The sequence below is a fragment of the Oncorhynchus kisutch genome, linkage group LG5, assembly GCF_002021735.2.
Source record: "Oncorhynchus kisutch isolate 150728-3 linkage group LG5, Okis_V2, whole genome shotgun sequence".
NCBI lineage: Eukaryota > Metazoa > Chordata > Actinopteri > Salmoniformes > Salmonidae > Oncorhynchus > Oncorhynchus kisutch.
The window spans coordinates 25,141,460-25,159,729 of NC_034178.2; the positions used below are offsets into that span (position 1 = coordinate 25,141,460).

The 18,270-nt window shown below is 41.0% G+C and overlaps 1 protein-coding gene across 1 annotated transcript in view; it reads left to right on the forward strand.

Moving 5' to 3' along the window:
* The window catches only part of LOC109890136 (neurexophilin-2), a 95,273-nt gene extending 82,103 nt beyond the window's left edge, over positions 1-13,170 (forward strand). Inside the window, exon 2 of the mRNA XM_020482093.2 lies at positions 11,353-13,170. Within this exon, the coding sequence (XP_020337682.1) occupies positions 11,353-12,228 (876 nt within the window). The 3' untranslated portion in view covers positions 12,229-13,170. The remainder of the gene's footprint in view (positions 1-11,352) is intronic.
* The last annotated feature ends 5,100 nt before the right edge of the window (positions 13,171-18,270 follow it).

Here is an 18,270-nt window from a genome sequence, read left to right on the forward strand (position 1 = left end):
GTTTGCTTTCTGCTATCTGTAGCCGTTTCCTATGTCTGCCTATATAATCGTGATTTAAGAAAGCTTCAGGTAGCTTAAGCCAGGTGCATTAGAGAATGTTATTCTAAGTTACAATTAAATACTAAACTGTACTTACGTGTCATGAGTCATCAATCTAAGAAGCCTCTAAGGATACTACAGGTACCAAAACATTTCTGCAGCATTGAAGGTCCCCAAGAACACAGTGGCCTCCATTATTCTTAAATGGAAGAAGTTTGGAACCACCAACAAGACTCTTCCTAGAGCTGTCCGCCCAGACAAATTGAGCAATCGGGGGAGAAGGGTCTGAGGTGACTCTCAGACCATGACAAACAAGATTATCTGGTCTGATGAAACCAAGCTTGAACTCTTTGGCCTGAATGCCAAGTGCCACGTCTGGATGAAACCTGGCACCATCCCTACAGTGAAGCATGGTGGTGGCAGCATCATGCTGTGGGGATGTTTTTCAACGGCAGGGACTGGAAGACTAGTCAGGATCGAGGGAAAGATCAACGGAGCAAAGTACAGATGGAAACCTTCTGTAAGGGCTATTTGACCAAGAAGGAGAGTGATGGAGTGCTGCATCAGATGACCTGGACCCCACAATCACCCGACCTCCACCCAGTTGAGATGGTTTAGGATGAGTTGGACTGCAGAGTGAAGGAAAAGCAAACAACAAGTGCTCAGCATATGTGGGAACTCCTTCAATACGGTTGGAAAATCATTCCAGGTAAAGCTGGTTGAGAGACTGCCAAGAGTGTGCAATGCTGTCATCAAGGCAAAAGGTGGGTTGTGTGTGCTTGTTCTTTTACCTGGTACTGCAGGAATGGCATGCCCATCTTTTTGTCAGAAATTACAATGGTCACTCAAAACATTTTATGAAGTATTTATAAAGAATAAATAGAACTAACTTTAGATTAAGGCCGGCAAAACTACTTTAGTAATGATTAATACATGTATTTTAAATGGTTTATTAATGACCCTTAAAATAAAGTGTTACCACTCCTAGTTGTGAATTAATAAACATATATATTAGACAAAAAGAAAATCACTGAATAAACCTTATAGATGACCATTCTGCATATGTAACTTTCTCACTCATCATCATTCACGATTCACTCAGGATTATCCATAATCGTGGTAGCATACACATTAATGTAGAAGTATTTCTAAGTATATTATATTCTTATTTACAAAGTGACTCTAAAATTACATAACATAACATATTGTAACGTTCGAAGAGTGATGGGTGTTGAGTCAGGCGTAAAACACTCTACCCAAGTACAAACTGGTACATACGGACAGCGAAAATCCCAACAATAAACAGGAACACCTCTTGACATAACAGCAAACAAGCCCGCACAAACACAGACGGGCTAATAAAACTTAAATAACCCCAACCCCAAAACACCAACAAGGAACAGGTGAAACCAGACAAAACCAAACGAAAAGGGGAAAAAGGGATCGGTGGCAGCTAGTAGACCGACGACGACGACCGCCAAGCGCCACCCGAACGGGAAGGGGAGCCACCTTCGGTGATATTCGTGACACCTAATACTCTTCATTTCTATTGGGCACAAAATAATCTGAACACAACCAAAACAAACAGAAAATGCTTCCAACAAATGTGTAGTCAGAAGCTTGATGTAGTCATTGCGGGTAATGAATAAGGGACCAAATACTTTCTACTACTTTAATACACATAAGTGAATTTGTCCCAATACTTTTGGTCCCCTTAAATGACTATGTATTAAAGGTGCTGTAATTTCTAAACGGTTCACCCGATATGGATGAAAATACCCTAAAATTTAAGCTAACAGTCTTCCCTTTAACCTCATAGTCATGGTATCATTTCAATGCCTCATCATAGTCATGGTATAATTTCAAACCTCATAGTCATGGTATCATATCATGCCAAGAAGTGATGTGTTTTCAGTGTACGAAATAAGCAGGATATAGGCTGGACTTTTCAGCATTCAGTGGTGGTGGTTATGTAGTTATGTCGCCCCTAGTCTCTGGTCTGGAACCTGATGTCACGAGCTCTGCTGGTTGGCTACTGCGTAGCAACCTAACGGCGCCAAAAGCCTGGGCCTACCCTAGAAAGCTTATGTAAATTACGATCGCAAGAAAGGCCAAACAAATTGAATTTATTACGATCAAGTTCAATCCCCACAGTGAATTATTTTCAATTTAGCTACAAATCAAGATATTTAATTAAATAGTGATCCATTCTGACTAGCACATTTATCGTCACACAGGACCACATGCTGTGACACAGATCAATCGCAGGCTAGCAGGAGGCTCGCGCCCTCATGGGATATTTTATTTCACCTCATGGAACATGTGACCAACACTTCACATGTTGCGTTTATATTTTTGTTCAGTATATTTCATACAATATACTGCCAAAATATTAGCCCTAACTGGCAGCATTAGGCTACATACATGAGGCTACATACATGATCTGTGTCAGTGTGCGTAAGTGTCTTTCTCTGTTTTCTCCCTACCTTGACTGCACCAAAGCATCTGATCTGTCATTTCTCAGAGACATAGACGCAGCATTGGAACAGCAGAAGCTGAACTTTAAGCAAATAAGTTGGTTCATTTCACACATTTAGCAGCGTTGGCCTCAATCCTTTTTTTGGTCTCTACCTTTCTGTGTTTCTGTTCTGACTGAGTGACTGACAAAGAGTCAGAGTGGGTCTCACTCCCTTTGACGAGGCGCGTTTGACTTTGAATGTGAGTTCGCGCAACCTCAGTTCAGCCCACTTATCCCCGAAGCCAGCCACACCAATGTGTCAGAGGAAACACAGTACACCTGGCGACCGTGTCAGCATGCATGCGCCAGGCCCAACACAGGAGTCGCTAGAGCGCAATGGGACAAGGACATCCCTGCCGGCCAAACCCTCCCCTAAACTGGATGACGCTGGGCCGGTTGTGCATGAGTCTCCCGGTCGTGGCCGGTTGCGACAGAGCCTGGACTCAAACCAGGATCTCTAGTGGCACACCTAGTGCCTTAGACCACTGTGCCACTCGGGAGGCCGTGTGTGTGTGTGTGTGTGTGTGTGTGTGAGAGAGAGAGAGAGAGAGAGAGAGAGAGAGAGAGAGAGAGAGAGAGAGAGGATGGGGGGGTCAATTTGACTCTTCTCAGTGACAGCAGATCAATGGTAGATGAGAGGGCAGTGGGAGAGATAGAAATGAATTGATTGTCACAAATAAAACTCCAATTAAGCAAACGAACAGCCTGGTGGGTCAAGTGCTCCAAGATGGGCTGCACTCATCCTCCTACTATCAATCCTATGGGGGGGAGATAGAGAGAGAGTCATGTATCCTCATATTACTCTTCTGGGAGAGAGAGCAATGTCAGCCATGGGATGGTGGGCAGGTAGGGCAGGCCACATCCCCTGGCCACACAGTCACTTACTCACTCAATCTATCTCTCTCTAGGAGGAGGATAGGTTTTAAAGGATAAATGTAAGTATGAGTGAACTGTAGATCAAGGATCAGACCATTGCAGCTGCCAGCTCATTGATCCAAAGCTACCTAATGATGAAAATAGATCTTAATTGTAACAGTCATTGACACATCAGAAGTCAATTTCACCTGACACCCTAACCCTCTGGCATTTGATAAGTGAGTATGAACCTACTTTCTTCCTGCTGCATCGAACATGCTCTGGCTTTCCAATCACTGCAAGTGCTTCCCAAATGGCACCCTCTTCCATATATAGTGCATTGCTCACGACCAGAGCTCGATAGGCCCTGGTCAAAAGACCCTGGAATAGTAGTGCAAAACACAGGGAGTAGGGTACCATTTGGGACAGAGCCTGCTTCTCTCTGTATGCACTTACAGTTGATCGGCTAGCTCTGCGCTCCTCTTTCCTAAACAGTGTACTAAGATGCTTTTTGCTCGTAGACCCACCAAATGAAGTTAAAGTGTTATTAATGTTTCAACATCCCCTAGAGAAAGTGCATGGTCTTGCTCTTCTCTCTCATCTCACCTCTTCAGTAATAACATTTTCCTTAGCTCATTCTCTCTCCTGTAATGTCTCGTAATTCAATTCTCTTCCTGGCACATTTCTTGCCTGTATCATACAAATGTATACAAGATTTTACCAGAAAAAAAATCACTCCATCTTTATCCCTTCCCCTCCAAAACCATAAGCTTGACAAATAAATGGGGGGGGGGGGGCTGCTATCATCTTAGCTGTGAAACGTTGCTGACATATATCATGCTGGCATGCCAAATAACACAGATGCATTACTTCAATTGACCACCTGTCCCTTAGAGGTGAACTGAGTTTGGTGAATGAGATTATTGGGTTGATTCGAAGTGCTTGTACGGTGTGAAGAAACCTATTTCTGTCAGAGAAGAGGGAAAGATTGCTTCACTCCGTTTTATGATTATTATCTGAGGGAGTCAGAGGGACGGCTATATTTGTCAGCTTTTCAGGCGTAGGTCTACAGTACTTAAGTCTTTTTTTAATGGTACTGCGGAATTACTTTGTGTATTTACAGTACCTTAAGAAAGTATTCATACCCCTTGACGTATTCCATATTTTGTTGTGTTACAGCCTGAATTCAAAAGTGATTAAATAGATTCTCACCCATCTACACACACAATACCCCATAATGACTTAAGTATTCACACCCCTGAGTCAATACTTTGTAGAAGCACCGTTGGCAGCGATTACAGTCTTTCTGGTTAAGTCTCTAAGATCTTTCCAAACCTGGACTGTGCAACATTTGCACATTATTTTTTTCAAAATTGTAATTGGTTGTTGATCATTGCTAGACAACCATTTTCAGGTCTTGCCATAGATTTTCAAGTAGATTTAAGACAAAACTGTTACTCGGCCACTCCGGAACATTCACTGTCTACTTGGTAAGCAACTCCAGTGTAGATCTGGCCTTGTGTTCCTCTAGGGTTTTGACTGTGCTTAGCTCTATTCCACTTCTTTTTATCCTGACAACCTCCCCAGTCCTTAAGGATTACAAGCATACCCATAACATGATGTTTCCACCACTACGCTTGAAAATCTGGAGAGTGGTACTCAGTAATGTGTTGTGTTGGATTTGCCCCAAACATAATGCTTTGTATTCAGGACAAAAAGTTGATTTGTTTGCCACATTTTTTTGCAGTATTACTTTAGTGCCTTGTTGCAAACAGGATGCAGGTTTTGGAATAGTTCTATTCTGTACAGGATTCCTTCTTTTCACTCCATAGGCCAATTATGTTATTTATGTGGAGTACTTTAATTACAATGGTATTGATCCATCCTCAGTTTTCTCCTATCACAGTCATTAAACTCTGCAACTGTTTTAAAGTCACCATTGGTCTCATGGTGAAATCCCTGAGAGCTTTCCTTCCTCTCCGGCAACTGAGTTAGGAAGGATGCCTGTATCTCTGTAGTGACTGGGTGTATTTTATCAATGTATTCAATTTTAAATTCATGCTGTAACACAACAACATTTGGAAAAGGTCAAGAGGTGTGAATACTTTCCGAAGGCTCTGCATGTAGCGAATGCGGATTTATGCACCTCCACTGGTGTGGAATTTTCCAGTCTGTGAAAAGTGGAATATACTGTGTATGTGTTTAATTTAGATTTCAACAAATAGCTGTAGGCCTACTGTGTACATACATTTCTGGACATCTACATTTTTTATTTATTTGATTTATTCCGCATAGTCCTTTCAGCAACAACCAGCATTGATTTTAAAACGATCGTATAGCTATACCCTCCCTTTCCTGCCGTGTTTGAAGCAACATTGCTGACTCCATACTTTCAACCCTAATCTTTGACCTCACTGTGTGATCTCCTGGCGTGTGGCTAATTTGCTGAAACATTATCTGCTCCCCATGTGAGAGGAGCCATTTCACCCTTTACCAACCTCTACCCAGTGTGTCTTTGATTTAAAATATGAACCATATCTTTAGCTTACCAACCTCGGCGCAGTGTCCTTACTAGGGCTGTGGCGGTCACGAAATGTCATCAGGCGGTGATTGTCAAGCAAATAACGGCCCATCTCACGGTAATTGACCGTTAATTAACATAAACACATTTAGCATCTCCTGACTTCCACACATAGCCTTACAATCAACTGATGCGGAGCTTTGGAAAGTCTACATTTTAAAATGTCTAATAAATCCATGTAATATAACCTACACCCTCACAATAAATCCATTATTTATTTTAGACAGGTCTAAAGAAACATGATATGAAGAAAATGTAGTCTCTTTCAGAAGAACAGAATAGTGTTGTCCTTATGTTAGGTCCTGATCTGGCTATGTGATATGGCTGTGGGCTACACTCATTTAGCAGCCAAGATTTGCTTAGAATCCGGTGGCATTATTTTATATTATTTTATAGTATGAAGAATACAATTGAACAAAGCTGAAAAAAATAGAAAGGGTATTTTCTCCAAACAATTTAAGAGAGTGCGCACATGCGGCTATTCTGTGTCGAGCGGTTAACAAAGAAACATTCATTTAGAGTTACTAATGTAACTTTAGTTGTGATTTCCATGCCTTTTGCGGCCAGTGGCCATTTTGCCCTTGGGCTGAATATAATCATTTGTATTCCATTCTCCCTGTGTGCTGCATGCTCTGAAGCACCTCTCATTCAGATGGCTCTCTGATCGAGTCTTTCTCACAGGCTACAAGTGAAGACAGACACATCAGGGACTCAACTGCGCACATCCTTATCCAATTCCGAGGCGCATATTGAAGGTTTTGGAAGAACTGTCCACATTTACTTTTCGTCAGCCAACAAGATGAGTAGGCTGTCACGCTCGCTATCCTCAAACTCCCTGTCATAAATCAAGGTGCATGTAGTTCCACATCTTTTAATGAAGGTGAAACCGAAATAACCATAAAAAACTAACAGGTAAACAGCAAAGAACGTGACGCAACCGAGGTGCACACAAACACGTACGGAAAAATAATTAAACACAAAACACATGTGGGAAAAGGCTACCTAAGTCTGGTTCTCAATCAGAGACAACGATTGACAGCTGCCTCTGATTGGGAACCATACCAGGCCAAACACATAGAAATAGAAAACATAGAAAACACACAGAATGCCCACCCCAACTCACGCCCTGACCAAACCAAAATAGAGACGTAAAAAGGAAACTAAGGTCAGGACGTGACATAGGCCTAACGAACAGCTAAAGCACTAGCCTATGTCAATCTACTATCCCCCGTAGTACAAAAGTTGACCTATTCTGTGCGAGAAATAAATATTCCAACAAACATAGTCTGGGACCGTTGTGGGATGCGATAGATCCCAAAATAATACAACCACTAGCATCAAATACACTTTTTTTACTCAATGAGGCTGACGCAACAGATTAGCTTAAAATGTTGATAAACTATTAGGCAATTTTTTTCACATTATAAGCGCAACAATGCACACACGGTAGTAGGCCGTGCAAATGTTCCATTAGCGGGAAAACACCATTATCAAAAGTAACCGCAAATGTGATAATGTATGTAATACTTTTATTATAAAGGTGCATTTTTATGGCGATTTTTTTTCCAAAACTTGAAACTCACACACTGCTTATGTATGCCAGTTAGGCTCTACACCCATTGTAAAGCGGATTAATGTGCTTCATTTTAAGAAGTTTAACAACTACAATGTTGTTGATCTATCCTTAGTTTTTGTCCTATCACAGATAATTGTATGTTTGGGGTATAGAGATGGGGTAATCATTCAAAAATCATGTTAAACACCATTATTGCAGAAAGAGTTAATCCATGCAATTTATTATGTGACTTGTTGTCACGTTCAGACATTTATTTCCTTTGTTTTGTATTTATTTAGTATGGTCAGGGCGTGAGTTGGGTGGGCAGTCTATGTTTGTTTTTCTATGATTTGGGTATTTCTATGTTTCGGCCTAGTATGGTTCTCAATCAGAGGCAGGTGTCATTAGTTGTCTCTGATTGAGAATCATACTTAGGTAGCCTGGGTTGCACTGTTTGTTTGTGGGTGATTGTCTATGTTGTAGCTTCACGGTCGTCATTTGTTTATTGTTTTGTATACAGTGTCAGTACTTTCTTTATTAAAGATTTACCATGGACACTTACGACGCCGCATTTTGGTCCGATCCTTCTCGCCTCTCCTCTTCAGATGAAGAGGCGAGAATTTGTTAAGCAAATTCTTAAGCTTTTTTCAGGTTGACATGTTTTATTAATTTGTAAACATTTCTAAAAACATAATTCCACTTTGACATTATTCGGTATTGTGTGTAGATCAGTGACACAATATCTAAATGTAAATGTAATACAATTCAGGCTGTAACACAACAACATTTGTAAAAAGTCCAGGGGTCTGAATACTTTCTGAAGGCACCGTACATCCTATGTAGGCTGGATATTGTAGTGAAGTGAATGATTTAGCTGACCTCTTAAGCTCCAATTTTGAGTTCAGGCTCCTTGCTGGTGTGATGATCATGGAGCCATAATAACATAATAACTACTATGTTCATCACACACACACACACACACACACACACACACACACACACACACACACACACACACACATACACACACACACACACACACACACACACACACACACACACACACACACACACACACACACACACACACACACACACACACACACACACACACAATGGAGCCTCTGAATAACACCATGCTAACAGAGCTGTGATGATTAGGTCTAATAATGCTGTGTAATTCAGTGTTAGTCTGAGAGATTGCCACACATGACGATACCTGACAGCACTGCTGACATGGCTGTCAGAGAAGGTTCAACTCTGCATGCATGTGTTACATGTACATTCATTACAGGACATACATGTATAATGTATTATCGTAATTATGCTAAAACCTACATGACATGTAACAAAATACACTGGAAATACATTACACCTACGTACAGTTGAAGTCGGAAGTTTACGTACACCTTAGCCAAATACATTTAAACTCAGTTTTTCACAATTCCTGATATTTAATCCTAGTAAAACGACCCTGTCTTAGGTCAGTTAGGATCACCACTTTATTTTAAGAATGTGAAATGTCAGAATAATAGTAGAGACAATTATTTATTTCAGCTTTTATTTCTTTAATCACATTCCCAGTGCGTCAGAAGTTTACATACACTCAGTTAGTATTTGGTAGCATTGCCTTTAATTTGTTTAACTTGGGTCAAACTAGTGGTTAGAGCATTGGACTAGTAACCGAAAGGTTGCAAGTTCAAATCCCCGAGCTGGCAAGGTACAAAATCTGTCGTTCTGCCCCTGAACAGGCAGTTAACCCACTGTTCCTAGGCCGTCATTGAAGATAAGAATTTGTTCTTAACTGACTTGCCTAAAAAAAAACAGGTTCCACAAGTTTCCCACAATAAGTTGGGTGAATTTTGGCCCATTCCTCCTGACAGAGTTGGTATAACTGAGTGGTCTTTCAGGTTATGTCGATATAGGACTCGTTTTACTGTGGATATAGATACTTTTGTACCTTTTTCCTCCAGCATCTTCACAAGGTCCTTTGCTGTTGTTCTTTTGGGATTCATTTGCACTTTTCTCACCAAAGTACGCTCATCTCTAGGAGACAGAACGCGTCTCCTTCCTGAGCGGTATGACGGCTACCTGGTCCCATGGTGTTTATACTTGTGTAATATTGTTTGTACAGATGAACGTGGTACCTTCAGGCGTTTGGAAATTGCTCCCAATGATTAACCAGACTTGTGGAGGTCCACAATTTTGTTTCTGCGGTCTTGACTGATTTCTTTTGATTTTCCCATGATGTCAAGCAAAGAGGCACTGAATTTGAAGGTAGGTCTTGAAATACATCCACAGGTACACCTCCAATTGACTGAAATTATGTCAATTAGCTTATCAGAAGCTTCTAAAGCTGTGACATCATTTTCTGGAATTTTCCAAGCTATTTAAAGGCACAGTCAACTTAGTGGAATTGTGATACAGTGAATTATAAGTGAAATAATTTGTCTGTAAACAATTGTTGGAAAAATTACTTGTGTCATGCGCAAAGTTCAGACTTAAACTTTTACTGTGCCTTTCTATGCAAATTATGTGTAAATAGGTTTTTAGACACTTACTGACTTTCTCGGTCATCTCGCAGTCAAGTCCATGTTACCTATCTTTGATTTAGATTCTGTGAGTTCACTGCCCCCCCACCCCCTTCCTCAGACACACACACATAGCAACCCACCCAGGGGACTCCAGCGACTGTTAAAAATCCACCAGCAACTCGTTATCAGATCAATAGCCATTCATCAACATCTGTCTTTTAATTAATTCAGCCAGCGCTCAATATACTTCCAGTCATTTCACCCCGATCAATTCACCTTAAAACCAGACTGCTGAGGCCCGCTTGGCCCCATGTTAATGAATGAGCAGGAGAAATGCATACATTCATTGAATGAGTGTCTGCGTCCCACATGGTACCCTATATCCCCTATACAGTGCACTACTTTTGACCAGAGCCCTATGGCCAAACCCTATGGGCCCTGGTCAAAAGTAATGCACCATATAGTGCCAGTTGGAACGCAGACATAGATACATTAATGTGTGTATTGAGTACTGTATTAGGAGTCTGAGACAAATGGCAACATGAGGTTATTATTGGGATTAATGATTGATAGCAAATGAGCAGAATTTTGGCACAAACCTGTCTGTTCTACTTCGCTGGTTTGGTCAGACAGAATTAGGAGACAAAAATCATTCTTGCATGACTATTTACGCCGACGTCTGACTGTGGGGGGTGTTGCTCTCTTTTTTGAGTTTTGGTTTTTCTTGTTTGATGGTTTGTTTATCTATTAGGATAATTTTTATACTGTAGCTGGATTGCGATGTGTCTCTGTTGTGGGGAGCTTGTGTTGGTGTTATAACCCTTTAAAAAAAGCTGTAATTTTAAACGTCAAACCGTCATCTTCTGGGGTGTGTGGCAGAATGTGTGTATGTGACAGTGCTTCATAGTCTATGTGTTTGGCAGTGACATGATTGATGAGACATGAAGGGAGAACAAGAGAAGATGTCTAGTCAATCACCTCTGTGAATAACCACTTACTAGACTGTGGATTAAAGCTGTGTCGCCTGTCTGAACAAACCCGTCCATTATCTTCACATGTAAAATCTGCTTTACTGTGTAAAACAACATCCACAACAAATGATGTTATTATAAAAATAGATGCTTTGTTTCTGGTTGGATTCGGGGGATGAAGAAAAGCCATCCAAGTCATCTAACAACCTGCATAGTGTATGAGTTGAATGATAATCAATATTCCTTGACACTAACTCTCTCCCCCCTCTCTCTTTCTCTCTCCCTCTCTCTCTCCTCAGGTGCAGGGACTGGAGAAGCAGGTGGCCAAGGGCTACCCTGGACTAGACCTGGGTCCAGCAGGCTCAGTGATGAAGACCCTACCGTATGGCATGGGAGAGGGAGCCGTCGGCACCGGCGGAGGGGCCACAGGGGGAGTCAAACCCCCATACCAAACCACCTCCCGCATCTTCTCCACCGGCATGGACGGGGTCGGCAACCCGCCCATGAAGCCTCCTCTGAAAACCCCAACCTACAGCTTCTTTAACCCCTACGACTGGGCTCGTAATCAGTCGCTCCTACTCGACCAGACAGGCTACCGCAACAAACGCAAACCCTCACTTAAGACGGCCCAGAAGACCAAGAAGATCTTCGGCTGGGGGGATTTCTACTTCAACGTGAAGACCATGAAGTTCAGCCTCTTGGTCACGGGGAAGATCGTGGACCACATCAACGGCACGTTCACCGTCTACTTCCGCCACAACTCGTCCAGTCTCGGTAACGTCTCTGTCAGTATTGTCCCTCCTACCAAGGTGGTGGAGTTCGAGGTGTTGCAGCACCACCAACCAGGCCTCCACGCTCAGCTCCACCCAGAGCTCACCCAGATCACCCAACAACAGACCCCACACCAGTCCACCATCGACCCCAAAGAGATAAAGACCTTCAACTGCCGGGTGGAATACGAGAAGACCAACCGTTCCAAGAAGCCCAAGCCCTGCCTCTACGACCCCTCCCAGACCTGCTTCTCAGAGCACACTCAGTCCCATGCCGCCTGGCTCTGCGCCAAACCATTTAAAGTCATCTGCATCTTCATCTCCTTCTTCAGTATCGATTATAAGCTTGTGCAGAAAGTGTGTCCAGACTACAACTTCCAGAGTGATCATCCTTACCTTGGATAAGAGAGGAGGGATGAGGAGAGGAGAGGGGAGGGGAGAGAATCTTAAGCGCGTTTGAGGGGATCAGTTTGAGAAAGGCTCCAGACGCAGAATGGCTAATATTGATCAGAGAATGTGTAGTTATTTGGGATGCAAGGTGATTTGTAGATCAGTGATCCCGTGAAGTCCGACTCCAATGTATTGTAGTCGATCTCAAACACTCACAATGACAGGACTGATGACCACAGGGATGGTATTTTTCTGCTCTCAACCTCCTGTTGGATTGTGGATATTATAAATGAGAAGTACGGCTAGTCGGCGTCATGGATGAAATACATTATATGGCAGATTTTTCAAAATGACCTAAAAACCCTTGTATTAGTTAACTTTAATTTATATGTAAATAATGTTTTAAAAAATCTATACAGCTCTGCTCTTTAGACATTGGTTATCAATTTTAAATAATTTCTGTCTGTTCGATTTAAACTTTCAAAACAAGCTGGGAAGTATGGACGTTTGATTTTGATGATGTCATATTCTATCTGATGATCTGAATGTGTCATGCTGTCCCTATTATACTATCATGCAGTCCAGAGTCTTGGAACCCGGAACCAAATCGTGCGTGTGCAACAGTCTGCCGCAAGAGACTAGACCTTGTATGGATTTATAGGTTCTAGAAGACTGTTATGTTTTCATTCAAACTTTTCAAATCCTGGATTCAAGAGAATATATAGTCCTGGAGTTATATGTATGAGAAATGATACGCTGGATATGCATACAATATATGAGCAAAGCACATTAAAATGATCTGTTTCAAGTCATTGAATAATGGTCAACGTACTGGGATTTATTTTCACATTATATTATATTTTACGTTCACTGAACACATTTATTAGGCATTGTATGAGTCAAGAGCATTGTACGAGGCATTATCTAAAAAATAAAGGAATCTTAAATTAATCTTCAGTTGGACATCATGATTTGTATTTATTTGCTTGAAAATAATCTTCATTCAGATGTTTGTGTCTTTCTTACTCACCTTCCCTATACCGGTCTTCTTATACTATGTATCACTGTCAGCTCTCTCTCTGTCTTGCTACACTTTCAGGGATAGACCAGGGTTTTTTGCACTAGCACGACACAGCTGATTCAAATAACCAACTCATCATCAAGCTTTGATGATTTGAATCAGCTGTGTAATGCTAGGGCAAACAACTAAACGTGCACCCAGGGGTAAGATTGGAATCTGCTGCAGGTTTTCATTAAATAACCCAGTGCTTAATTGAATTGTGCTCGATATCCTATTATGTTCTTGATCAATGATGTTCAGGTGAAATGGAAGACCCCGGAGCTCTACTACCCATGTATCTTCTGGATCTGCTCAGGACACACACACACACACAAAATGTACTGTTTCTTCTGGAGCTGTTTAGGACACACAGGACACAGAGATTTATGTAGTTCTACGTTCCAGGAGAGCACCTCTTTATCACGTCTCACTGTTGTGGTTGGGAAGCGTCTCCATGTTATGCTCCATCTGCTTGACACGGACTCTGACACTCTCTCCCAGAAGAGTAATATGAGGATACATGTGTGTATGTCTCTCTAGCTTTCTGTGTCATGATCTCTCGCTCTCTCTCTCTCTCTCTCTCTCTCTCTCTGTGTGTGCATGCACGTGTATGTGCATCTGTGTGTCTGTGTTTAATCAATAATAAATCAGCCATGTTAGAAGTAACTACACAGGTCATGCAACAATATGTTCTGCAGCGAGGACATTGCTTTGATATTGCATTCTCTTAATCCTACTTGTCCACATTGACAGTGAGCAGCCTGTGTCAAGGCCCTGAGGACTGGGGATGAACCCGACCAGACAGACTGCATCGCCAGCCCCGTAGTCTATATTGCCAATTGTTGTATTTACAGAGCACATTTATTTTGAAGAATCTTTAGAGAAGTAAACATATAGTCTACAATGAATGAAGGAGCCCTGCATGTTGAATGATTATGATATGTAGAAAGTAAGTATAAGTTAAATATTTTACAGCTTCAAAATGTAAAGTAGGTGTCCATCAGTCTGGTTTCAGGCCAAGTCATTTGGCCTGCAGCACTATTTCTGCTGCTTCTTTGGTGCAAAATTACACTGTAAATTGCATGGGCAAAAGGCAGCATTGTACTGCCCATTTTTATAGACCTCTTAAAGCTTTCAACTCTATTGATCATTCATTATTAATTTGTAGACTATTTGCAATTGGCCTGCATTTGGTTTGAAAACAACCTGAAAGAGAGGACACTGGCTGTGTTTAAAAATGCATACTTGTGTTCTATCTAGGGTGTATAGCAAGTACAGAACACAACTGTCATTTTTCAAATTCAATTCCAACATAGAGATAGAGGACTCATCTGTGTACATGTATCTGTGCCATTTACCGTCCATGATGAGTCCTCCATTTATCACTATGGATTCCAAAACATATGAACGTGAAAAGGCAAGTATGTACTAAGCTTATTAGAACTTCTATACCCTTACTTGGGAGGTCTGGAAAACAGCACACAGGGGCGTATACTTGTACTGTCTTTGCTTTTTCGTTCCCTATCCTGTAACATAGGCTATCCCATAAAACCTTGGGTCGCTGAAAAAATTCCCAAAACTTCTGAATTAATGGAGGACTGAAGTCCCACCTTGGGAGAAAATGTTCTAGAGGAATAAGGAATATCTTTGTTAAATGTAAGTATTACGTTTATTTATTCACCAAATTATGTTAAAATGCTCAACAAATTACTTCCACATTAATTTTTAATTCAAATGTTGAGTCACTGCTGTTTATAAGCCGCTAGCCAAGGTAAGTTAGCTCGTCGGACACAGGCTAGCCCAAGATGGACTCTTAAAAACCTCTTGAAACTAGGGGGTAAAAAGTAAACCGCCTATTTCTCAGGACCAGATGCTAGAATATGCATATAATTGACAGCTTAGGATGGAAAACACTCTAAAGTTTCCAAAACTGTAAAAATATTGTCTGTGACAAACAAAAGGAGGTATTTTGGGTTAAAAAAAAAATCTTTATGGAACAAAAGGAACATTTGCTGTCTAACTGGGAGTCTCATCAGTGAAAACATCCGAAGATCATCAAAGGTTAATGGTTAATTTGATTGCTTTTCTGATTTTCGTGACATGCTATGCTAGGCTATCGATAATCTTACACAAACGCTTGTGACAGGGTGATTAACAAAAGGCTGAGCTGTGTTTCACGATATTTCACTTGTGATTTCATGAATATGAATATTTCTAGTAATATTTTTTGGACCGTTGCGCTATGCTAATTAGTGTAGTTGATGACAATTCTCCCGGATCCGGGATGGGTAGTTCCAAGAGGTTTTAAAGGAAGCAGCGTGGTCAAAGACTTAGTAATTTAGCTGTATTCACAATCTGGTTACCTATAACTACAAAGATAGTTGTATTTTTTATGCAGTGGTGTAAAAATACTTTAAAGTACTACTTAAGACATTTCTGGGGGTATCTGTACTTTACTATGTATATTTTTGACAACTTTAACTTTACTACATTCCTAAAGGAAATTATGTACTTTTTACTCCATTCATTTTCCCTGACACCCAACAGTACACGTTACATTTTGAATGCTTAGCAGAATAGAAATGGTCCAATTTACACACTTATCAAGAGAACATGGTCATCTCTTCTACCTCTGGTCTGGCGGACTTGTCACGACTTCTACCGAAGTCGGTTCCTCTCCTTGTTCGGGCGGTGTTCGGCGGTCGACGTCACCGGTCTTCTAGCCATTGTCATGACGTTGGCCTGGGGGATAGGTTTATGACCATCATAAATACCTCTTTCCCCCTTAAAGAAGGAACAGAAAGAGTATCCCATCTATCACCCAAAGACGTTACTACAACGTATCCAATTGACAACGAGAGACATTCTTCAAAGGACTCGGTTTGGCAACACGGCCTTCCATCTACCACCAACCTACCGAAGCGCAGCACAGAGTAAATATTTATTGCATTTTCCTTTTCCAAATGGGCGGTAACTTAGAATGCATTAGATATTGCATTTACGATAGCACAGCTTCTCCCTGTGTCCCTCAGTCTTCCCGCTCTTTCACACAAACCCAGCCCTTTTCCTTTGTGTAACAAGCAGTCATATCTGTTCCGCCCGCAAGGGACGTTTTCCTTTATGACGTAATTTGTAAACAAGTTATGATTTAAATATGTGTATGTGTAATTCTGTGTGATTATTTAGGTATTTTGTAAATAAATAATTAAAACACAATTGTGTATTGCTGTTTCAAATTGTTAGCCAGGGTTCGTGCAGATAACTAAGAATTTACAACTTTCAGATGAGACTGAATTAAGGTGACTATTGATATTGACTGCTATTGATGGAAAATATTACAAGGTCTTTAAGTTTATTTGGAAGATAACAGCTCTATAAATATTATTTTGTGGTGCCCGACTCTCTAGTTAATTACATTTACATGATTAGCTCAATCAGGTGATATTAATTACCAATAAATTATTTTATAGAATAGCATGTCATATCACTTAATCCGGCATAGCCAAAGACACGACACCATCATCAATCTATTTTTCATGTTACATTTGTTTTGCTGGTTGTCGCACTCACCTGGTTTCAATACCCTAATTACATGTTGTATATGTTCCCTCTGTTTCCCCCATGTCCTTGTCGGGAATTGTTTATTGTAAGTACGTGTGCTTTATGTGACTGGTGCGATACGGGTTTTTGTGCCCATGTGTTTTGTTACCTTTGCATGCCGGTAGTTATGTACATTAAACGGCTCCGGCTATTTACCAAGTTCTGCTCTCCTGCATTTGACTTCCATGCCACCAGTTACGCACCCCTTGACAGGACTCAATAAACACAAATGCTTTGTTTCTGAATGTCTGAGGGTTGGAGTGTGACCCTGGCTATCCGCAAATGTCAAAATAATTAACAATTGTGCCATCTGGTTTGCTTAATATTTGAATTTGAAATGATTTTTACTTATATTTTTGATACTAAAGTACCGTTTTGCAATTACATTTACTTTTGATACTTAAGTATATTTAAAACCAAATACTTTGACTTTTACTCAAGTAGTATTTTACTGGGTAACTTTTACTTGAGTCATTTCCTATTAAGGTATCTTTACTTTTAGTCAAGTATGTCAATTTGGTATTTTTTTCACCACTATATCTTTAGAATAATAATAATAGAATAATAGTGACATATCAAAATTGTGAAATAACACATATGTAATCATGTAGTAACCAAAAAACGTTTAAACAAATCTAAATATATTCTCTATTCGAGATTCTTCAAAGTAGCCACCCTTTGCCTTGATGACAACTTTGCACATTCTTGGCATTCTCTCAACCAGCTTCATGAGGAATGCTTTTCCAACAGTCTTGAAGGATTTCGGACATATGCTGAGAACTTGTTGGCTGCTTTTCACTCTGCGGTCCAACTCATCCTAAACCATCTCAACTGGGTTGAGGTCGGGGGATTGCGGAGACCAGGTCATCTGATGCAGCACTCCATCAAGCTCCTTCTTGGTCCAATAGCTCTTACACAGCCTTGAGGTGTGTTGGGTCATTGTCCTGTTGAAAAACAAATTATATTCCCACTAAGAGCAAACCAGATGGGATGGCGTATTGCTGCAGAATGCTGTGGTAGCCCTGCTGGTTAAGTTTGCCTCGAATCCTAAATAAATCACCAACAGCGTAACCAGCAAAGCACCCCCACACCACCTCCTCCATGCTTCACGGTGGGAACCACAAGAGGAGATCATCCATTCTCCTACTCTGCATCTCACATCTCACATCTCACGGCGGTTGGGATAAAAAATCTCAAATCAGACCAAAAGACAGAAATGCGAGCAATGGACATTAGACCGGTGGAAATCTGTCTTTTGGTCTGATTTGAGATTTTTGATTCCAACTGCCGTGTCTTTGTGAGACGCAGAGTAGGAGAATGGATGATCTCCTCTTGTGGTTCCCACCGTGAATCATGGAGGAGGTGGTGTGGGGGTGCTTTGCTGGTTACGCTGTTGG